The sequence below is a fragment of the Micromesistius poutassou genome (genome assembly GCF_964030765.1).
Source record: "Micromesistius poutassou genome assembly, chromosome: 3".
Taxonomy (NCBI): Eukaryota; Metazoa; Chordata; class Actinopteri; order Gadiformes; family Gadidae; genus Micromesistius; species Micromesistius poutassou.
The window spans coordinates 23,835,085-23,859,380 of NC_140273.1; the positions used below are offsets into that span (position 1 = coordinate 23,835,085).

The 24,296-nt window shown below is 44.0% G+C and overlaps 1 protein-coding gene across 2 annotated transcripts in view; it reads right to left on the reverse strand.

The window, feature by feature from the left end:
• Positions 1–24,296, reverse strand: part of prkcaa (protein kinase C, alpha, a) — a 140,450-nt gene that overhangs the window by 80,500 nt on the left and 35,654 nt on the right. For both annotated transcript variants that reach the window (XM_084465661.1, XM_084465660.1), the window contains exon 3: positions 14,654–14,736. In XM_084465661.1, coding sequence (XP_084321787.1) covers positions 14,654–14,736 — 83 coding nt within the window. The remainder of the gene's footprint in view (positions 1–14,653; positions 14,737–24,296) is intronic.

The following is a 24,296-nucleotide window of genomic DNA, read 5'->3' on the forward strand; positions in this document are numbered from 1 at the left end:
TACTAGCTAACACCCATACTGATAGTCAAACTACTAGCTAACACCCATACTGATAGTCAAACTACTAGCTAAACACCCATACTGATAGTCAAACTACTAGCTAAACACCCATACTGATAGTCAAACTACTAGCTAAACACCCATACTGATAGTCAAACTACTAGCTCAACACCCATACTGATAGTCAAACTACTAGCTAAACACTCATACTAATAGTCAAACTACTAGCTCAACACCCATACTGATAGTCAAACTACTAGCTAAACACTCATACTGATAGTCAAACATTAATAGCCTACTATACCAGCCGATATTACTGTGGGAATGACCTTAAACAATCCAATTAAATAAATACATTGAAGGATCCTGTCTGCTGTGTATGACCACCTAATTTGCAACCTGTCCCAAGGTGGACCAGGTTATGGACCAGGTTATGGACCAGGTTATAGACCAGGTTATGGACCAGGTTATAGACCAGGTTATGGACCAGGTTATAGACCAGGTTATGGACCAGGTTATAGACCAGGTTATGGACCAGGTTATAGACCAGGTTATAGACCAGGTTATAGACCAGGTTATAGACCAGGTTATGGACCAGGTTATGGACCAGGTTATAGACCAGGTTATAGACCAGGTTATAGACCAGGTTATAGACCAGGTTATGGACCAGGTTATAGACCAGGTTATGGACCAGGTTATGGACCAGGTTATGGACCAGGTTATGGACCAGGTTATAGACCAGGTTATAGACCAGGTTATAGACCAGGTTATGGACCAGGTTATAGACCAGGTTATGGACCAGGTTATGGACCAGGTTATGGACCAGGTTATGGACCAGGTTATAGACCAGGTTGCACCGAGCCCTGAGTGCAGAGCTGTCAGATCGATCTAAACCATCCATCAGACCATCCACCCATCACGCCTCGGCTAGAGGAGACATTTGGAGCCATGAGAGGAAGCTCCTCCTCCTTATTTACTGGTTTTTAAGTCATCTGCGCTCTAGGTAACCCATGGCTACCGTCACACCCCCACAGCTAGGCAACGCTTCCAAACATGGAGACACACACACACACACACACACACACACACACACACACAGATCAGCTGACGACAACATTGGCACACAGAAATGCACTCAGACATGCACCATGCTTGTGTGTGTGTGTGTGTGTGTGTGTGTGTGTGTGTGAGAGATTCTCCTATAAAAGACATGATAATCAGAGTGTAGGCAAGTCAATAATAGAGCAGTCAGAGTGAAGAGGTATATGTTCTACATGCAGACTGGGAGGAGAAGCATGTGCATCTTGGTGAAGATCCAAGAGGGAAAAAAAGCATGAAAAGCCACCGTTGCATTGAGAATGACATCATCTGCTGAAGGTCAGCTGGCATTAAATGAGTTATCATTGCTAAGGTTCAGTTTATTTGTGTTGTGTTGCAGAGATGTTGTCGTTGTTGTTGATGTTTTTGTTGATGTTCATGCAGATAGTGGAGTGATCAGCTGTAGCCTGCGCTGGAGCGTCTAGCCGTCAGTGCTAGCCCCTAGCGAGCAGGGTCGAGGTTAGGATCCCGGAGGTGGAAACGTACCTCCATCATGAAGCCATGTGAGGCACCACAGCTCATTCAGAGGGCTCTATTTTTAGCCTATAGATCACCGCCCATCCCTCTTGGCCTTTCACTAAGCCGTGGATCCCTGAGAGGGAGGGGGCCATCAACCCCGGTGTCTGTGAACACGCTACCTGCTCGTCATGCTGGCCTGCAAATGGCGGTTGTTGTTTGATTACAGCGCAGGAGGAAGGTGATACAGCTGGTGATGAGGACGAGACCTTATAACCTTAATGACTTCCCTGTGTTAATGGACTGAGGAGCATATCTTCTCCTCACATTAATGTGTGTGAGATGGAGAGCCAAGAGCCTTACTGAGTAACAAATCACAGATCTGCTTATTAGGAACCAGGAAATATGATGACCATCTCATCTGGAAATGACATTATCAGAATCCCATGAGGACTACAATACCCAAGTGTACCATGTCTTATTGTGGTCCAGGTGAACTCCATGACACCATGTCAGAGCTCACAGGGTGAACCCACATGGATCACGTGTGGTTGGACTCATGTCCCACTGGGCCATTGGGGGTGGGATGGTTTGATAACCTGGTAGAGGCCACACAGCTACTGGGCTTTACTTGCACACGCACACTCATGCGTGGGTTTATATTACGTGCTCACTCTTTCCAAGTATACTTCACACATTTGCAGAATGTAGGACATTTCCATGGCAACCAGGAAACAACAGATTGACAGGCATAGGTGATGATGGACAGATAGCCGGGTGTTGCATTGACTGCTCCTCAAGGAATTCTCTTGGTTCCGCAAACAACTTTGAAACAATGTGAATCCTCCAGCCTTTTCACAACAGCCCACCCCATGCATGGTCCCTGCCTGACACGAGGACTATGCTCCCAGGATGCATAGTCTCCATCGCCACTGAAACACGGATGGTCCTGCAGAAATCAGGTCAATAGGACTAGTCAGCCGCGGGCTGAGGTCACATCATTCAGGACGTGCTTGGCCGTTTCTAAGATCTACTCAACTTTACTAGTCTGGTGCCAACTCTACCGCTACATACGTACATGTGGAACACATTGAACAGAAGGACCCCTTACGGCCCCATTGACCGGGACACAGGAGGGTCCAGAGTCCTCTCCACTGCCGAGCGTACTGGGAGACTGGTGCATGCACCAGTCTAATGACGTAACTATGGACCGCTTTTTTAACGTGGCTGTGAAGTCTGATCCCAATACAAGGCAGCCTGACCACCAGCTCCTCGGACCAGTGTTCCCATGATCCACTCAGGAACGTTCAGATTAAGCCAGGTCTGCGTCTGATCCCACAAATTTGTATTGAAATGACAAGCGCCCCCTAGGCCTCTGAGGGATGAACAATGTGCCCGGCAATCGGAGGCTGTCTCCAGGATAAATCATCAGGCCAGCTCTCTTACACTCTCCCACACGCGTCCATTTTAGAAGAAGCTTGCAACTTCAACCATGTGGGCGAACGAGGCTTGGCAATGGAAGACGACGCTGCAACAACACCAAGAAAAGAAGAAACACCTGCCCTTCAGAGAACATTCACCGGGCTCCGTTTGATTTAAAAAATCTTATCAGAATGAGAACATCTGGGAGGAGCTGAATTATTACAGGTTTTTTTCAATCGTTTAAACACATTTTCTGAAACTATAGCTCAATTTCTCCAAACTCTAAACACAAAACTGAATAGAGATAACCATTTTGGGACCTGTATAAAAAAAACTATGATACTGTGAGCAAGAAAATCTGAATCACTGGACAACATTCTTATTGGATTTCAGTGCTAAAATTGAGACTATTAAAACATTTATTCTACCCAAGCTGCTCTACCTGTTTATGTCTTTACCAGTAAAAATCCCAATTAAACAGTTGGGGCGATTGGGACAAACTCATTTCTCGATTTATTTGGATAGGAAAGAAACCTAGGATTAAAAATAGTACATTAACAACCAGTAAGGAAAGAGGTGGAATGTTTTAGGAATTATTACCTTGCTGCCCAAATGAAAACAATAGTTCTTTGTTCTTTGTGATGACAGATATAAGGCCAAATGGAAGGAGATGGAGAGATTGTGCAAATGCATACCAATACAAGCAATGATTGGGGACCATAAATCTGTTTCAATTAATCAGGAAGACATTAATCCATTGGTTTCCTTTACTTTAAATACCTGGTTTGATGTTGTAAAACAATTAAACTTGTGGACCCAGTTAAAAAAACTTAGATGGGTTGCATTTGATACAGAAACCAAATTGTATGGACTCTAGGTTTAAGTTCTGGATGAATAAGGGAATCACTGCTTACTGTAGCATAATAGAAAAAAACACACAACAAAGCTTTCAGACGCTTAGAGAAAAATACAAAGATATTTGCAGTTACGCCACTACTTCTTAAAAGAGATTGACAAAAAGCAGACAAATCTGGAACCTAATGAGGTTATACAATTGACAACACAAACATACACTAGCAGTTCTCAATAAGTTCTCAATCAATCACCTCAAAACTATATCAAGGAATAGCAAATGGCAGAGGAACCTCCACAAGTTATATTATAAGGAGAGATGGGAAAAGGAACTACATGATACAATAACTTCCCAACAATGGGAGAATATATGTGAAAATGTTTTGTCTACAACCTGTTACTGCTTACTGGCGTGAATTTAGCTGGAAGCATTTCGTAGGACAACAAAAAATAAAAATAAGAATATAAATGAGGTGAAACAGATCTACATGTAAATCAGTCTGTATCCCACCTAGGATCCTGATCAGGCCATCTACAACACATTGAGCTCACCTCAGGCCTCCTTTATGCTCTGACACATGATTCAAGTGTTTTGTCAGTTGAGTTTGAACAGAGAAGAGAGTGAGACCAATTGGTAATGTGGTGTGGTGTTTTGAAGGCCGGTGTTTTCCAGGTGAACCAAGTGTGCTAAATGATGAGATTTGTGCTTAGAGTTTTGCAAAAATGTGATTTAGAATTTCTATATGGGTGAAAATTGTGTGCATAGTTCCATTTTTTGTGTGTATACAATCGAGACACACTGTAACCAAACTTCACCAAAGGTTGTTAGATAGTCCCAGCCTCTCTTCAGTAATGAAACCTCTGGCAGCAGTGTCTGGGTTAGGGTTAGGGTTAACCCTAAACTTCACCTAAAGGTTCTTAGATAGTCCCAGCCTCTCTTCAGTAATGAAACCTCTGGCAGCAGTGTCTGGGTTAGGGTTAGGGTTAACCCTAAACTTCACCTAAAGGTTCTTAGATAGTCCCAGCCTCTCTTCAGTAATGAAACCTCTGGCAGCAGTGTCTGGGTTAGGGTTAGGGTTAACCCTAAACTTCACCTAAAGGTTCTTAGATAGTCCCAGCCTCTCTTCAGTAATGAAACCTCTGGCAGCAGTGTCAGGGGGGGTCATCGCCCACGCTGGGACCGCTCAGAGTTAACCACGCACAAGTTGTGTGGCGGCCTGCATGTGGATACTAACTCGCATGCTGTTGGATGTGTACCTGTGCATGTTTGTGTGTATACACATGTCTGTAAGGATGTGTGGGCACATGTACTGTGTGTGTGTGTGTGTGTGTGTGTGTGTGTGTGTGTGTATATGTGTCACATGGATTCATTCTGGACTAAGAGTGTTTCCTGTATTAGATAGACAGCTAAAGAGATAGACAGAGAACTAATGAGATAGAGAACTAAAGAGATAGAGAGAACTAAAGAGATAGAGAGAACTAAAGAGATAGAGAACTAAAGAGATAGAGAGAACTAAAGAGATAGAGAACTAAAGAGATAGAGAGAACTAATGAGATAGAGAGAGAACTAAAGAGATAGAGAACTAAAGAGATAGAGAGAGAACTAAAGAGATAGAGAGAGAACTAAAGAGATAGAGCGAGAATTCGCACAGGGAACAATCTAGGCAAGAGGGACAGAGAGAGATAGAGAGGACTTTACGGAGGGTGCCCGAGAGAGTTGGAATCTGTAAATGTTCTGTGAATTGCACCACCGTTGATAGACCCATATCCTTTGAGCCAGGGTCAGACTCCTTATCTTTAGCACTGAGCTGTAAGGACAGGCCGGCGCGCACACGGCGGCAGAGCGATGCGAGCAGCAGACTACGTCTTGGTCTTGTCAGTGTGAGGAGAAAGTAACGGTCATTACGTCAGCAGTGCTCCCGTTATAATCTGCATTGTCTTCTCCCGACTGAAGCGGAAACGGCTGTGCCCACCCACACCACCAAAGGGTTTCTCTGCACCCCCTCCACAGCCATCCTGCAACCTGGTCTCACAGGAATCATGAGCTCCAATGCAAGTTAATGACACTCCGTGGCACACACACTGATCCCCGTCTCAACGACCGAGTCAACCTGGTCTCACAGGGATCCGTGAAATGACCATATATATGTATACCGCCATACCGTCAATATGAATTTCATATATATATATATATATGAAATTCATATTGACGGTATGGCACTATATGCCTATTATCGCCCATGCACCCATCTTGAATTGAATAGACCATTTTCGTTACTTCGAGGAGGTCTGGTGGTCTCTGTATATAATAAATAAATAAATAAATAAATAAATAAATATATATATATATATATATACATACATACATATTTATATATATTTATTTATTTATTTATTACATACGAAGACCACCAGACCTCCTCGAAGCAACGAAAGTGGTCTATTCAATTCAAGATGGGTGGGCGAGAATAGGGATATAGTGTCATATCGTCAATATGAATTTCATTCAACCTGGTGGGCTGTGCCCACCTACACCAGGTTCACCATGAAGTACATTCTGTCCACCTGGGGTAACACTGCTCAAGAACAGCAGAACACATGTCACACATAGCAGCGATCACCTGCTCTGCAGTGGGTACGATATGAGGACCTGGAAGAGGCCACCCTGTACTAGAACTTTGACTTTTGCCCAAAAATCATATTTGAAGTTTGTTTGTTTGTTTATTAATATTAATATTCTAATATATTCAAATATTTATTATTATAAAACGGGTGGCTTAAATCAAGTGATCTGATTGGTTCCTAACTGTTGTATAATGGGCATATACATAACTGCTATGACGTTTGCAGAGATCCGTATCACAACGCACCTAACTTTAACTTTTTATTTATTTATAAAAGCAATAGCATAGTTCACTGAAGCCTAAAAATATGTTGATTGATGGAGAGGGTGGAAATGTTGTAAAGCAATAGGCACACAGTGAGTGAAGTCGATAGTAGGCTAAATTGCCGGTGAAGGGTTTGAATTATCTTTTCACCTTTAAGGGGGTCTCTCTATCTCATAAAAAAAAGTTGCCGCACCGTTTACAGTGGAACCACTGTGACTGCAAACCTTCTTGTTTTGTAGCATGACACAAGCAATAACTTACTTAAATGGAAACTCACTGTATTGCGCAGTATGTCTTTGATAACTGAAAAAGAGAACTTCCTGTCTTTCCCCACACGTTTCCTTCTGCAGTTCCTGATCGTCATGTCCCTTGTGTATGTTGGTAAATGTGTGCATATGCGAGTGTGTGCAACATGGTGAACAGGATCTTAGAGTGTCTGTAGAGGAGAGAAAGTGTGGCTTGATTGCAGTTCAGACGGTTAAGTAAAAGAAATAGGCTATCTTCCAGATAATAATGTCCTCTGGGCCCGAGGAAAGAGTAGCAATCTACGCAGCAATCAAATCCACTTTTATCCAAACTACACTGAATATGATGATAAATGATGAGCAGTAATCCATACATCTTCTCAGCTTAGAAGATTCAACACGAGCAGCGTGTCCCTCTGACGGGCTTAAGGGCTGATTATGGTCCCACGTTCACACAACCCAAGGGGGTTATGTCCTTGCAGACCCTCCTTGCGTCCAGCGCAAGGGCCTGACGTGCACCTCCCAAAAATTGTAACCATCCTTTGAGGCGACGCAGCCGCAAGGGCTGTGATTGGTCCGCTCACTAAAACCCGACGCAGAACCATAAAGGTTCACGACTGTGTGGAAGCGTCTGCGTGGTCATTGCGTTGCGTAAACGTGGGACCATATTCAGCCCTTTAGTCTGGAGCTCAGTGAGGCCGGGGATGTGTTTAGAAACGCTGCCCAGCAAAGGCCAGGAAGATATTCATTGGAACACACAGAGGAGAGGCTCCTTTGCCGAGGTATTCAGAACCACTGTCTAGAGCTATCAAAACTGAAAGGTCAAGCTCTGATGAAAAAATATCCCAAAACATCATGTTCAACTAAAAGCCATGAAATATGGCTTTTGTTCATCCAGATCAGAGATGTGAAAGTGCTTAAGTATAAAAATGACGTGCACACACCCACGACATATTCCTTCTGACATATATATATTTATATATACAGTATATGTAATTATAATTATATACATAATTAAAATTACATATATATATTTATATATATATATATATATATATATGTAATTCTAATTATATATATAATTAAAACGACATATATATATTTATATATGTAATTATAATTATATAATTAAAGCTACAAGCAGCGTTTTACGGGGCCAAGCCTTAAGCAGACCATTAAGACCCTAATAGAACATTTAGACCCTGACACAGACCAGGAAGAACCTGATAGACCATTAAGACCATGATGCAGACCATAAAGACCCTGACAAAGATCATTAAGACCTTTTTTGTTTGCATACGGTCTGGTGATCCAAAAGACTGAGGAGATGTGAGTCTTTAAAGTTTTCAATTGTCTGCTTTAGCGCCCCTTATAGTCCTATTTTCCTATAGTCCAATTTTGATTAACTTTAGCCTGGTTAACCTTGACCTATGCTTCTTAAAGTACACTAAGTTTGGTGATGATTGACTCAAGTTAACTCTGTCACCTAAGTGTCTTTAGTCACCTAACATCGATGGGGCTAATTTGGACGTCCAGCCGCCATTTTGTTACAGGTCCTGGGTTTCCTAGGAACATTTGCACAATGTGAGGAAAGACAAATGGCTACAAAATGTCAAGCCTGTAGGTGAAAGAATTCATGAAATATTGCTGTCCAAAGTCTGCATTTTGAGTTAATTTTTATAGCGCCCCCTATAGCCCAATCTTGATACAATTTGGAGAGGCTGCATTTTCAGTTAATTGTTATAGTGGCCCCTACAGCCCGCGTTTTGGCGTTAAGCTACATTTGGGTGATTTTAAGCCCCAGGCGGCCATGTTGTTTTGCCAATTGACTTCATCTTACTTGATAAGTTGGAACTTTGGTCCCCAACAGTCACTAAGTTTTTCCCGGTCAAATCAAACATTCCGTCTAGGAACTGTGGTGATTTTAGTCACAGGCTACGAGAGTTGATCTTGATGTTGATTTAAGCATTTAAGTCTTCATAATCTTTATTGTACAGACTTCCCTTTATGTCAGATTGAAGACATTGGTCCATAGATGATGTGCTAACTGATTTTTGGCTAGGTCAAAAAACCTAGGATCCTTAAGGAATTTTGTGTTCTATCCAAAGGAAGTCATAGGTTTTTGAAAAAGATTTGTTAACCATGAGAATATGCATGTGTGAACAAAGTTTCATGAATGTCAGTCAAAGGGGCAACGAGATATGCTTGTTCAAAGTTTTAATTTTTGGACTATTGCTATAGCGCCACCTTTGGGCCAATCAGTGTAATATTTATTCTCTGTTAATCTTGAGTCAGCCTCTACAGCTGTAGAAAGTTTAATAAAAAGCGTGCCGTGTTGGTCAAACGTGGCGGAATAATAATAAAACAAACGATTACAATAGGTTGCCACGCACTTTGTGCTTGGCCCCCTAATTATAAATATATATGTCTTTTAAACTGAGTTAAACTGTCCATATTGACACATTGTACTGTGATGTTTCCTCCCAGAATTGCCTTAGTCTTTTCTATCTGATTGATTTCCTTGTAGATAGCTGGAGTAGAAGCAGGATGCTACAGTAATGATTTCACAGTAGGCCACTTAAAATAACCTGACCTGGCCTGGTTGTCATGAAGGAGTGGCCATGAGGCTCCATCTAGTATCAGCCAGGACAGAGCATTTCAAAACAAAAGCCATCAAGTCTTTTTTAACTGAAGGCTAATTGGACTCTAATTGGATTGCAGGGCAGCATCCAGACCCCCAGCACTGTGATAATGTGGGTCTGACAGGGGAAACTGGGAGTTCTGTGGCTGCTAAATAAGTAAAGCAACACTAAAGGGTGCAGTAGGCTAAACAGCAGGCTAAACTTGGGGTGTATGGTATAAACGGTATAGAGAGTACACCGGTGTGAATTTGCGCTACAGTATGGATTTTGAAGTTACCGTGTGACCGGTGTGACCGGTAGACAGTGTTGTATGTAATGCGTTACAAAGTAAGTAATGTGTAAATACAGTTAGGTTATTTTTCGGGTAATGCGTTACTACAGAAAAGTTTAGTAACGAAACGTTGTTCCTTTTTCAATTCGGTGCAACTTTACTTTTCTCAGAGACAGATTTGACAGCGAAACTGCCTTCTCAGGCAGTCTGCTATTGCGCAAGCATGCAGGCGAGCTTGTGCAATAGTCCCTTCACAAGCTCTCATTCCACACCTTACGTGACAGGCTGGTAGCGTGAAGCTGTCTCTGCATCTCAGACATCACTTACGCAGTCTTACAACAAAAAAGCCAACGGTGGAACGAGATGCCATTACTGATTTTAAAGACATGGTCAAAACACTGGATCCTAGAGATGCGTTACCGCGAAATAGAGATGCCAAAGCTATATGGCAAGGTCCGCGAGCAAGAGAAGTAACTTGAGAAAAAGATTTTGGATGTTTTCTCAATAAATGCTCAATAAATGTTCTCAAAATACTTCTGTACTATGTGAAATATGTCATAGTAATACAAAAGTACAGTAATAGCTACTTCAGCAGTATTTTACCCCTTCATAAGCATTTATATAGAAATAAGAAGATAAAATTAACATACCGTGATATAATACTGTTACCGTCTATGCCTCAAACGTTCCATGATATAAATTATAGTCCATGCCGTACAGCCCTAGGCTAAACCCTATCACACCTTTTTCTTGACAGCAGCAATTGGTTTGGGCTTAATTTGAGATTTTCTCACTGCTAAGTAAATTGATTTAGATAACAAAAATCGCTGATTAATAAAGGCACATTATGAGAATGGAAGAAAATTATTTGGCCTGTATTTCGTTGTAATTTAGGTTTGATTACAAAGATTGTTTCAAGTCAATTGCAATCTGTGAGGGGCAGTGACTTGAGGCAGGCAGAGCTCCAGTGGCTGGTCCCTGCTCTGTGAGGGGCAGTGACTTCAGGTCACTGTGGTCCCTGCTCTGTGAGGGGCAGTGACTTCAGGTCACTGTGGTCCCTGCTCTGTGAGGGGCAGTGACTTCAGGTCACTGTGGTCCCTGCTCACTGGGACTGCAGGGAGGGGCAGTGGTGAGAGTCCAGTCTTGTTCAGCTCCAGGTGCCGCACCATGCCTCGTTAGGTCGTTGCCCTTGAGCAGAGTGGAGACGGAACAGCTGGACAAAGGGAATTTGTACGTTGAAACATGGAAAACGATGCCCTGACCAAAGGCTGGCAGTCGCTCTCAAGTTGGAGCCAGGCCTCTAATTAAGAAAAGCTTGGCGCTGAGGATTTCATTCCTTCTGGCCTATGGTGGAGGTTCCCTGTATGGGACCGCTAAGCGGCCCCGGGGGAGGGAGTTGTTTCTGTGCCCGGCCACCTGATGCTGGTCTTGGCACGTGAGGCTCCCCATATTCTTGGCAGCCACAGCACCAGAGGCCCGCTCACTGAAATGACACGCTCGGTGACATCAGGCCCTGCCACCACTCGGTGTCCCCCCGGCTCTCTCTCTCTCTCTCTCTCTCTCTCTCTCTCTCTCTCTCTCTCTCTCTCTCTCTCTCTCTCTCTCTCTCTCTCTCTCTCTCTCTCTCTCTCTCTCTCTCTCTCTCTCTCTCTCTCTCTCTCTCTCTCTCTCTCTCTCTCTCTCTCTCTCTCTCTCTCTCTCTCTCTCTCTCTCTCTCTCTCCTTTCCGTTGTTCCAACAGTGAAAATCAGTGTGAAAACGGAAAGCAGGGTCTCGGGTCATATATGTTTCACGGAGTAAAGTGGACATAAATGATGCAATAGGCGCACACACACACACACACACACACACACACACACACACACACACACACACAGAGCTTAATCTCCAGAGTCCCTGTGGTGAAATGCGACTCCCGCTGCATTATTGATGTGGTGTGTTCTGCAAAGCTCTGCCCTCACTTACACTTTGAGCTGCCTGACGCAGTGCCGCCTAATGGAGACGCTTTGTGGCCAGGATGTCCACAACAACACAGGAGAGGCCCTGGGCACCAGAGTGACCCCTCTGAACCCGACCACTAGTCCTCAAAACCCAAGGCCTTTCCCCATATAGGGATTGGGACAGTCAACGGGAAATTAACTTAAATATGTCATGGTTCCTTTCATGAGGGAACCTCAAAGGCCAACAACTAAATGGGACACCTCCACCTCTCCCCTTACACAGGACAGCTCAGAGTGGGACACCTCCACCTCTCCCCTTACACAGGACAGCTCAGAGTGGGACACCTCCACCTCTCCCCTTACACAGGACAGCTCAGAGTGGGACACCTCCACCTCTCCCCTTACACAGGACAGCTCAGAGTGGGACACCTCCACCTCTCCCCTTACACAGGACAGCTCAGAGTGGGACACCTCCACCTCTCCCCTTACACAGGACAGCTCAGAGTGGGACACCTCCACCTCGCCCCAGTCCCTACAGGACAGCTCAGAGTGGGACACCTCCACCTCGCCCCAGTCCCTACAGGACAAGGGGTTAAGGAAGGCTTGTTCCTGAAGCAGGCTGCTCTTAAACCTCCTCATGAGAGGAGGTCATGAGTCATGAGACGGTGCAGAAGGAGCTACCGTCTTCCCGTTATTAGTCATAAGTATGGTTGCCTCTGGAAACACAACATTCTAACAGACTTAAATATGTTTATTATAGAAGCATTTATTGTTGTATTTGATGAAATTCTTTTTACATCCAGACTGCAATCATAACTCATCAAATATCTGACATCTAAGGCAGTTGCAAGCCTGTAATAAGCCTTCAAATACACGTCTGGGTCCAAATGAAATGAGTGGAAGGCTTAGCTGTCTGTACACCTACCTGGCTGCCTGTCACACTCTGCCATGCACACTCTGCCGTGCACTCTGCTAGTGCACACTCCCGTGCACACTCTGCCGTGCACTCTGCTAGTGCACACTCCCGTGCACACTCTGCCCGTGCACACGCTGGTTTCTCCAAGTTGCCTACCCTCACTTTAAAGGTTAGTATTGTATATATTGTATCTATATTGTATATATCTATAGTTATGTATTGTATATATTGTATCTATATTGTATATATCTATAGTTATGTATTGCCGCCAGGTGTCACTCAATCAACAACCCAAGACGTGGTTTGATGACGTCGGAGAGTACCATGGGATCATGGGAGTTGTTGTCTTCACCACCATTGCTCTATACAGTGGTGTCGGTTAGGTCTCTGCATGGCCATTAGTTAGACCAGGGGGGTCTCCATTGAGACGGCGAAATCCGATCAGATAAATCACACCATCCTTGATCCTCTGAATAATCACATGTTTGCATGGCTGATTTCCGTGTTGGATTTTGGTCTTTGAGGTTCAATAAAGCTATCCACAAGTTTCCTGGGGTGGTTACTGGGGAAATGTTTGTAGGCCACACTTCCGGCCGCCTGCTACGCCTGACGCCTTAGCTGTGTTTTTATCAGCTGGCAGGCTAATCACATCACTGTATATAGTAGGGCTGCAGCTAACGGCTATTTTAATAGTCGACTAGTCACCAACTATTGAAACGATTAGTCGACTAATCGGAAAATTATTTTTTTTAAATTGTTTAGCATGAGGTTGCTTTAATTATGTGGCAAATGATAATAAACACAAGAAAGATGGGTACTTCAATGAAAAATGCATCTTTTATTCAACTTTGCTGCTGATAGGCCGGTTCATACAAAAAGTAAATAAAAATGTCCTATCTAAAACCAATTAGGCACAGTGCTCGGTCAGTATAGACATAAATCCATAAATAAATAAACCTCTGTCCATTTTTTAAGGACAGGCAAATGTGTTTTATAAAAAATAAAAAATAAATTAAAATTAAAGTATTCAAAAAAAGAAAGTAATTATTTGTGTTACTATAAAAAACAAAAAGTAGCTTTGTAGAGGCGTGTGTCATTGTGGGATCCTTCATTAAATTAGAGTTACTTACAACGGATGTCGACAAAGTCTTTGCTCCTGGACATAATGTTCACTTTACATGCACATTCTTGCCTTTGACCTCAATGAATTTGAAGTAGTGCTTATATCTCCACCTTGAAAATGCCAACTTTTCATCGGATTGCTCCGGACTCACCATTTCTACTGCTTCATCGGATATGTTTGGTGTTTGTGTGTGCGTGTGGCACACGTATCCTGGCTTGTGTGTAAAAACACTGGCTCCGATTGGCTACCATGAAACACGACTCTGCCTTAGCCAATAATAATCGCTTATCTCTTTGTTAAACCAACCGGTCTCCTCACTATCAGTTTGTGTGTGCAGCCAGGGGTGCGTTCAGATTACACAGTTTATTCAATCAATTCATAGTACCGCACCGCATTTAACTGTCAGTAACAGTAACGGCGTTGTAACAACAGAAAAATTAATTATTTAGATTACCCCGTTACTGAAAAAATAATGGCGTTACCTAACGCCATTATTTTAAACGGTGTTATTACAAACACTGCTCGGATGAAGCGCTGGGAAGGATTTAAGCACACAGTTTCCACAAGGCGAGTCAGACTCAGTTTCGATCAACTGTCCGACGTGCTTTCTCTTTAAATGTTCGTGCATCACCGAGGTGCTGCCGTGATACGCAAGGTCCCTAGTATATAGTCACTTTGTCGCTGAATAAAATTATGGCTTTAAAAAGCTAGGGAACAACATGTGCTGTTCGAAGATGTACTTACAACCGGAGTCACTGTCCCCACACACTAACCCGGGAGGGGGGGGGGGAGGGTACTCACGTCGGTGTCTGGACCCTTGTCCGCCCCGGGACAGGAGAAGGTGACAAACTCATGGCACCTCTTGTGGACGACAAAACAGCAAACTAGAGAGAGAGAGAGAGAGAGAGAGAGAGAGAAAGAGAGGGAGAGAGAGAGAGAGAGAGAGAGGATTTATATGTAGGGCAGCAATACTTTTTTATCTTGAATGAAATACAAATTGGTACAATGAAGCCATCTGTGTGCGTGTGTGTGCATACATGGTAAGAGAACTGCAGCTAGTATTGGGAGGCATTGAACACTTCAAACCAGCTCTACCTCCTGAGATACATGCTGAAGGAACACATAGTATAGACCAAATACACACACACACATCCATGATCCCATAGGAGTCTGAGGTGGTTGGGTTCAGTGAGACAGAAGACAATAACGTGTGGCTGAGCTCTCCCTGGCGGAGCGGAGAGCTTGTTGATAGGACAGTGCTTCTGAAACATCCACCAACACTTCTTGTTTTCCTTTTTGTGCTGCAATCAAGTTGACATTTGCCAGCCAACGTCTGGGTTTGTCAGCCGATCCGTTTGTTCAAGCCAGATATTTCTCCCCCCACTGAGACCTCGTATTTCAAACCAACACTGGATTTGAGAGGAAAGTATTTAAATGGCTTGTGGTGGGGGCTTTCACAATGCCTACACTTGGAATGTGGAGCAGCCAGTTCACTTGGTCAGATGTCTTACGTTATGCACAGCCTCACAGAGCTGCATCTCTCCCTCATCCAAAGACCTTTACATTATTACCCACACATGCACATTATTCCAGAGAGAACTCCCAACACACATCAATTAACTTGGGCCATGCCCGTGCAAGTGAGCAGACCAAAATCAATATTCCTTTCTCATTATTACTGCCCCTCCCCCGACTCCCAGCGGACCCCTGGCCCGCCCAGCCAATCAGCAACAGCGTAGCAGCAACAATTACTCACGGTGGTGGGCCACCTCTGAGACAGCCAAGGCACACGTCCCCACATCCCCCCGCCCCCACATCCCCACCGTCCCCCCGCCCCCACATCCCCCCCGTCCCCCCGTCCCCCCGCCCCCACATCCCCCCCGTCCCCACATCCCCCCCGCCCCCACGTCCCCCCCATCCCCACCGCCCCCACATCCCCACCGTCCCCCCGCCCCCACATCCCCCCCACCGTCCCCCCGCCCCCACATCCCCCCCGTCCCCCCCCCACCCCCACATCCCCCCCGCCCCCACCGTCCCCCCGCCCCCACCCCCCCCCCCCCCGCCCCACGTCCCCCCCCCCCCCCCCCCGCTACGCTCCTCCTTCATCCTGCAGGACTCCATAATGCGGCACACTGCAGCGCTGCTCCTCCAACAACACGACGACACAGGGCTCAGAGTGAAGTCACACTGAAACAGACTAATGCTGCCGTCGTTCTGCCTGTGGTGTAGCTTATTTAGAGCTACATTTACTCTATTAAAAATAAAAATAAAATAAAAAAACCTGTTTCTAGGATTGAGGATTTCCCATGGAAGTTGTACTTCTATAAGCGGACTACACTGTGGAGATAATGTGCTACAAACACACCACCGGTGTCCACCGGTGACCCCCACTAGAGAGGGCGAGGGGGGTCAGGCAGGGCTGTGATGAGCTCCGTCACCATGGATACACTCGGGTCCCTGGGGGCCACGTTAGAGCTGCTCTGGTCTGATTGAGCTTCTCGGGCTCCTGGTTCTTCTTCACCAGCCAGGGGCCATCAACCCGTACAGCACACCTGTAGACCTTTAGAGTCCTTAGGTTATTAAGTCCTGGGGGTTAGTGTGAGACTACTCACTACTTCTAAATAATAAACAAACATTGACCTTTGTAACATGCCTATTGATTCCTGCGCACGCCGAGAGGAGATCTTGGTCTATTATTCATTCAAATACAAAACTATGTCCCAATAGAAGAGCTAGTTCTCAATATGAACTGAAAGACAAATTTAGGTGGACTGATTCTGCATGTGGTTATAACATTCTTCTTACTTTTGGAGCGAGATGAATTGCATAAGAGAATGACAATTGAATGAGATTTTATTCCATCAATACAGATCAAATAAACAGAAATAATCCAAACATTCCTACATTTGTTGTATATGTTAATGAAAATAGACTCTTTCCCTTTAGATAAAATCTAAATACACCCTGCTTTTTTTATAATCCAAATCAAACTGTAAGCCAGAAACGCAACAACGTACGCGCACACATGCACACACAAACCCACGCAGCCAGACACAACACCATTATCATTATCACGCAGCCAGACACAACACCATTATCATTATCATGCAGCCAGACACAACACCATTATCATTATCATGCAGCCAGACACAACACCATTATCATGCAGCCAGACACAACACCATTATCATGCAGCCAGACACAACACCATTATCATGCAGCCAGACACAACACCATTATCAGTGGATTCAGCCAGACACAACACCATTATCACGCAGCCAGACACAACACCATTATCATTATCACGCAGCCAGACACAACACCATTATCAGTGGATTCAGCCAGACACAACACCATTATCACGCAGCCAGACACAACACCATTATCATTATCACGCAGCCAGACACAACACCATTATCATTACCACGCAGCCAGACACAACACCATTATCATTACCACGCAGCCAGACACAACACCATTATCATTACCACGCAGCCAGACACAACACCATTATCACCATCTGCTTTCATGCAATCATTTGCTCATAAATTGTCTTTTTGAGCACACACTGGACTTGAGTAGATCCAGAAATTAAAAGTTACTCGTGAATGGATTTTGAATTAGGTATCGTTCTGAATCTAAAATCAATTTTGAATAGAATCGTGACCCCAAGCTTAGCTATCAGAATGAATTGGGAGATACACAGTGGGCGATGACCACATGAATAATCATGGGGCCATTCCTCAACGGCTGTGAGGCCGCTGGAAGACGGAGGGCGGGTGTGGCTCACGCTCTCAGGACTGGGATGCAGCGGCGCTGCGTTAAGGATTAGGCCAATCTGGGATCTGATCATAAATTCACAATTGAAGCGTCAATCGACATTTGGATTTTCCTAGGCTGACATCAGACGATTCAACCAACAGAACTTTCTCTATAAACCAAAAGCATGTATACTCCATCTGAACTTCAGAATAGATCTTTTAGGATGGGTTCGACTTCATGTGTGCACGTGTCGGCATGTTGAAGGAAACTTGAAAGAGACGAAGAAAGAACAGTCAGGTGCGTCCGCAAACACAGCGGAGCGTGACAGTGACAACATCAACAGACTCGCAGTCAAACGCTTCTTAAAAGTGTTAATAATGGGTTCATCGGCCTGGACCACATTGGATTATAGGAATAATGGCCTGATCGTCCTTATTACAGAGTGGTGGAGGTCTTTGAGATCTCTTCCACTGGATGGTGGGTGAATGGTGAGCCACTGGGCAGGAGGCAGAGCGCTATGACGAAGTCCACCTGTGCTCTGCTTGTAGAGTAACATCAGAACTAATATGTTATATGTAGAATCTGCGCTCTACTGTGCATTCAAGAAGTTTCTGGTGTAGCAGAAGGTCCCTCGATTACCCGCTGATCAGAACGAGAATCTGGTCAAACCCAGCAGTGTGTCACTACTGAGCGCCAGAACTAATTAGTGTTGTGAGAGCGTTATAATTAATGATGTGTAAGCGGACTCCTAGTCTCTAGTCTAGTCTCCTAGTCTCTTCTTTAATCTCAATGGGACTCTCCAGTTTCAATAAATATTATAGAAATAAAAAAGCGATAAATCATTAATGAACATACTCAATGTGAAATCACTAGGGTTGAAGTCAACCAAAGAAAACCGAGGGGGGGGGGTAAAAAATAACCTGCACATTATCTCTAGAATGAGTGTGACGGCTGCCGTAGATCTGGTGGAGCTAGGATCACTGAGTGACTCCAGCTTCTCCTACTCAACCATACACACCTGAGGATCACCATTATCAACACTCCTGCTTATCAACCCCGGCTTCCCAACCATTCATCTCCAGATGGTCCAACAGTCTACCTACACCACCTCTGTTCCTCCACCCTCCTGGCTCCAACAGCACCCCGCTGGCCTGCTGCATCAACCAGCCTCTGCTCATCAATAAGCATTTGTCCTGTTACAACTCTGGTCTGTTTGGGCTCCGCCTTCCTTGGACCGTAACAATAAGTTAACGCAGCGCGCTGGGCAGCACGGCGTAGCAGATGGACGACACGTGGGGTTTAGGTTTGGTTCTGTGTTGAGTATAATAATATATAATAATGGTATAAATGGATGCTGTGTGAATCGTTAAACACCCAAGCAGACGGAGCATCACAGACAGCATCAAGAATAACTAATGCCTAACGTTTTCAGATGGATGGATTAAGAAGCGCTTCTTTCCTGATGAAAGGGAACCCAGCGATTGTTCGACCAATGATATCCACCAACTGACCACAACTAGACAGACAGACAGACAGACACACACACACACTTCAGCTTTTTCACCCTAGGCTTAATAATAATTGCATAGTGCCCATTATGTCTCTTAGTTGTGTAAGAGCAGAGACAAGAGATGGTCAGTGGCGTTTTACTACAGCACAGATTGGATTTAACTAGCTAGTTTGCTTCAAACCCAGTCGTCCCTTCCAGACAGGGTGTGGCAAACTCTCATTCAAAAAAGTGAGTGAGTTTGCCCGTCTCCATGGCAACAGAGTTTAAGCCATTTTTTTTTCATAAGAAATTAGACATAAGCTTTTCTGCTCAAGGCTATAAAATCCGTCAGGGGAAAATAAGTTACTTGGTGCAATATTATATACCAGATAATGAGTAAAACAGACCATATCAGGTTCAAAACATGGGGAGAAGCAGTGCTGGATTCATTCTTACACAGCCTGTCTCTGACTCACCTTTAATCCCAGTACACCATCACTCTGGTCCCATACTCTAGTTTTCAGTCTAATTGATGCATGCTGGGACAAAATTAACACATGCCACCAGCCAATGGCAGATGGATTTGACCATTTGCCAGGTCAAATAATTCAGGGTTACATATTAAAGAATTGAGAAGTAGATTTTAGGTAAAAACACAACATTCTGAGAGGTTGATTTTTGACTCTGGATGCATGTTGTTTGTATGTTATTTAAGGATACTTGCATACATGCATACCCTTCTCCCGAGACATGCATCTGACCGGACACTTCGTCCTTCGTGCTCCCATTGAGCTGTGATTTGAATGCCAAATCGCAGTACCTTTAAATCCTGTTTACTGCAGTTCATTCCACAGCATTGTGCTCACGTAATCCCAAAGGTTTGCTCCAAGCCAATCAAAGACAGCCCAGAGTACTTTAAAATGGTCTTGACACAAGATGGTGGCTTAAGCCAGCTGCCTGAATCCCACTACTAGTCTACGGGTCACAGCAGGTTGATGGGTCTATTGGTCCAAATAAATCTTTAAAGGGATTGACCTGCAGGCTTAGTTTGCATATTGGATTCAGTTCCCAAGGATGTGTAACTAAAATGAGTATGTAAATAATATTAAATCCTGTGTCATTGGGTCAAGACTTTTATTTTGGTACGTCTGTACAGTGTTGCATCGTGGGTATCCTGCAGCAGAAAAGACGTATCTGCTGCAGGTAGGCTGAGCAAGAAACGTGTCTGCATGAAAAATCAGTCATGTTGTCATGTTATCATTGTTTTATACCAGTAATTTATCTCTAGAGAGTTACTACAAATATATGCCATCATATAACTTAGATTCTTGGGATATTTGGCTATATTAGTATTATATATATTAGTATTGTTTCTTTTATTTGATTTTCTATTTTTGTTTGCGTGCACATGGTTGTCGTGCCATTCGTAATATTGTAGTTATTTTGTCGAGGCGGTCCCAGTCCATACCGCACGGGATAAACACAACGCAGGTTACAGATGCATGGAATTCCTACACCAGCACCACTCTTAAAAACAATCAATAAATGGCTAGTCTAAGTGCAGATGACGTGGATTGGTGAGGCTCCTTACACCAATCAGAGAGCCCATTATGTTCCAGTCTCCAGACACAGGTGGAGGACGGTGGGTCGCCGCGGTGACCACAGAGCTACACAACGCCTCACTGCTCTCCTGGACCTCACCGCTGGCTGGAGATAAAGTGCTGAATGGCTACAGATGAGATCTACATTGTAATGAATACACTGTCAACACCAGTAGCAAAGGCTTCATTTAAAGGAGAATTTCACCAGTGGAGACATGAATCTGTATTGAAAGTGGGTCCTAACAAGTAAAGACTCGTAGTGGGGGTTATCTCGGCCAGAGTCCTGCTGTGACCGGCACAATTTGGATGTGCGGGTCGGGTCGGACGCCTGAACAGCGCGGGTCGGTCGCGGGTTTTGTGATTGCGAGCGAGACTTCTCCGGTGCTGGATGTTATTCAGGAGCGGAGTCAACTAACACCGTCCACAGTGGATGATGTGCTTTTTTTGCACAGTAATCTAAAGCACCACGCCAACACCAGGTAGTGTAATTCCCTGGCGTTCCATCTAATGTCTCATCTAAAATGAGGGAATGATGCAGAACCATTCAAAAATATGACTGGGTTACTAATGATACAAAACTTAATGCAAATGTGTGAAGTGTCTCTTTAATGAACCAAGAATGTTTTAACACTTGATTCATTCCTGCCACTAACGATGTTAAGTTAATGGGTGCCAGGGAACACAGCTCATGTGTTTGATCCTTTCAACCCAACCTTTGGTTCTCATTGGTGTGAATTCATTCTTACTCACTTTTTACATATACATACACACACACACACACACTTGGTGCAATCGGGATACTTCCATGTGAAAGCACATTTAATTACTCAGTGACCGATCGGTGGAAATAGGGATACTTATTTTACAATGTTCTCCTTACAAAGACCAGTTTGAACTCTAACCAAACCAAATGTCCTCTTACAAAGACCAGTGTTAACTCTAACCAAACCAAATGTCCTCTTACAAAGACCAGTGTTAACTCTAACCAAACCAAATGTCCTCTTACAAAGACCAGTGTTAACTCTAACCAAACCAAATGTCCTCTTACAAAGACCAGTGTTAACTCTAACCAAACCAAATGTCCTCTTACAAAGACCAGTGTGAACTCTAACCAAACCAAATGTCCTCTTACAAAGACCAGTGTTAACTCTAACCAAACCAAATGTCCTCTTACAAAGACCAGTGTGAACTCTAACCAAACCAAATGTCCTCTTACAAAGACCAGTGTTAACTCTAACCAAACCAAATGTCCTCTTACAAAGACCAGTTTGAACTCTAACCAAACCAAATGTCCTCTTACAAAGACCAGTGTGAACTCTAACCAAACCAAATGTCCTCTTACAAAGACCAGTGTGAACTCTAACCAAACCAAATGTCCTCTTACAAAGACCAGTGTTAACTCTAACCAAACCAAATGTCCTCTTACAAAGACCAGTTTGAACTCTAACCAAACCAAATGTCCTCTTACAAAGACCAGTGTGAACTCTAACCAAACCAAATGTCCTCTTACAAAGACCAGTGTGAACTCTAACCAAACCAAATGTCCTCTTACAAAGACCAGTGTGAACTCTAACCAAACCAAATGTCCTCTTACAAAGACCAGTGTGAACTCTAACCAAACCAAATGTCCTCTTACAAAGACCAGTGTGAACTCTAACCAAACCAAATGTCCTCTTACAAAGACCAGTGTGAACTCTAACCAAACCAAATGTCCTCTTACAAAGACCAGTGTGAACTCTAACCAAACCAAATGTCCTCTTACAAAGACCAGTGTGAACTCTAACCAAACCAAATGTCCTCTTACAAAGACCAGTGTGAACTCTAACCAAACCAAATGTCCTCTTACAAAGACCAGCGTGAACTCTAACCAAACCAAATGTCCTCTTACAAAGACCAGTGTGAACTCTAACCAAACCAAATGAAAAAGTAGGTATCGAACCACCTATAGGCTGTTAAAGGAACTACATGCTAGTCTCTACAGTGAACCACATATAGGCTGTTAAAGGAACTACATGCTAGTCTCTACAGTGAACCACCTATAGGCTGTTAAAGGAACTACATGCTAGTCTCTACAGTGAACCACCTATAGGCTGTTAAAGGAACTACATGCTAGTCTCTATAGTGAACCACCTATAGGCTGTTAAAGGAACTACATGCTAGTCTCTACAGTGAACCACCTATAGGCTGTTAAAGGAACTACATGCTAGTCTCTACAGTGAACCACCTATAGGCTGTTAAAGGAACTACATGCTAGTCTCTACAGTGAACCACCTATAGGCTGTTAAAGGAATAACATACACCAGAGCTTTGCAAACAGGCAATCCTGGCTGCCACTTGGGTGGCATGTCACTGGAGAGTTGCTAGTTTGATCCTCATGTGACTTGGCTAAGCGTTGCCAGGAGCTTTCCCAAAGCAAGACCCTTCAACCCTCTCCTGCTCCTAACAAGCCGCTGGCCTGCATGGCCAACACTGCTGGGAATGTGTGACCGTGAGTACCAATGGATGGACTGCTGTCAATGTGTGAAAATGTGTATGAAGGGTGGAGACAGAATGTGATGGTATTCTGTGCAGGAATGTGAAGAAACCATTGGATTGCATAGGCAGAGTGGAAAAGTATTGTCAACATCAACTATGGTAGCTCTACCAAAGTGGGATATCTGGCCTTCTGTCAAGTTGTGTGTTGTGGAAGAAGGTAGATCAATAGCAGCAAGATGGCAGAGACTTAATGAAACAGATTCATGGTTCTTAATGGGCTCATCCTCCACCTCCAGTGCATGTAATTCACTTGTACATCCTTCAAGCACTCAGAGAAAGCATGAAGTCTTAAGTATAGTACAAATACATGACTGGATCCTTCATTCGCCTTTTTAATGCAATATAACGTTATTACATACGAGGGATTCATGTTAAGTCATCAATTAGTCACTCATCAATTCAGTAACCAAAACCATTCTTAACTTACAATAAGGAAACAAAAGTTCTTCAAAATGACAAATGTTCACTGCCATTAGGTAATCTGGCATGTCAAATTCTTTGCTTGGATTCTCCATGTTAACACGGTTTTGGTTAAAGTTGGTTAGTTATTTATAAATAGTTTACGGGTAGCACGCACGCACATACGCACACACACACAGAAGCATTTAGAACCACACTGTAGAAACAGCTTGACGGCATTCAACCGTGTATGGATCCAGCACAGCTAGGATGTGGTCACTAGGAACTGAGTTTGCTTTCTCAGCCTTGCTATGTGTGAACTCTCTCTCTTTTCTTGCACACTAAAAAAGAGAGTGAGATAGGATTTTTTGCATAACGGGTGATGGAATTACCCTGCAAGGAGAGGGACGGCAGTTTAGAGAGGATGCAGAGGAAGTAGCAATCACCTCCTAGAGGATGGGTCCTATAGTGACCACTAGGAGACCCATCGTCTAGTGATCACTAGAGGATGGGTCCTCTAGTGATCACTAGAGGATAGGTCCTATAGTGATCACTAGAGGATGGGTCCTCTAGTGACCACTAGAGGATGGGTCCTATAGTGATCATATAGTGACCACTAGAGGATGGGTCCTATAGTGACCACTAGAGGATGGGTCCT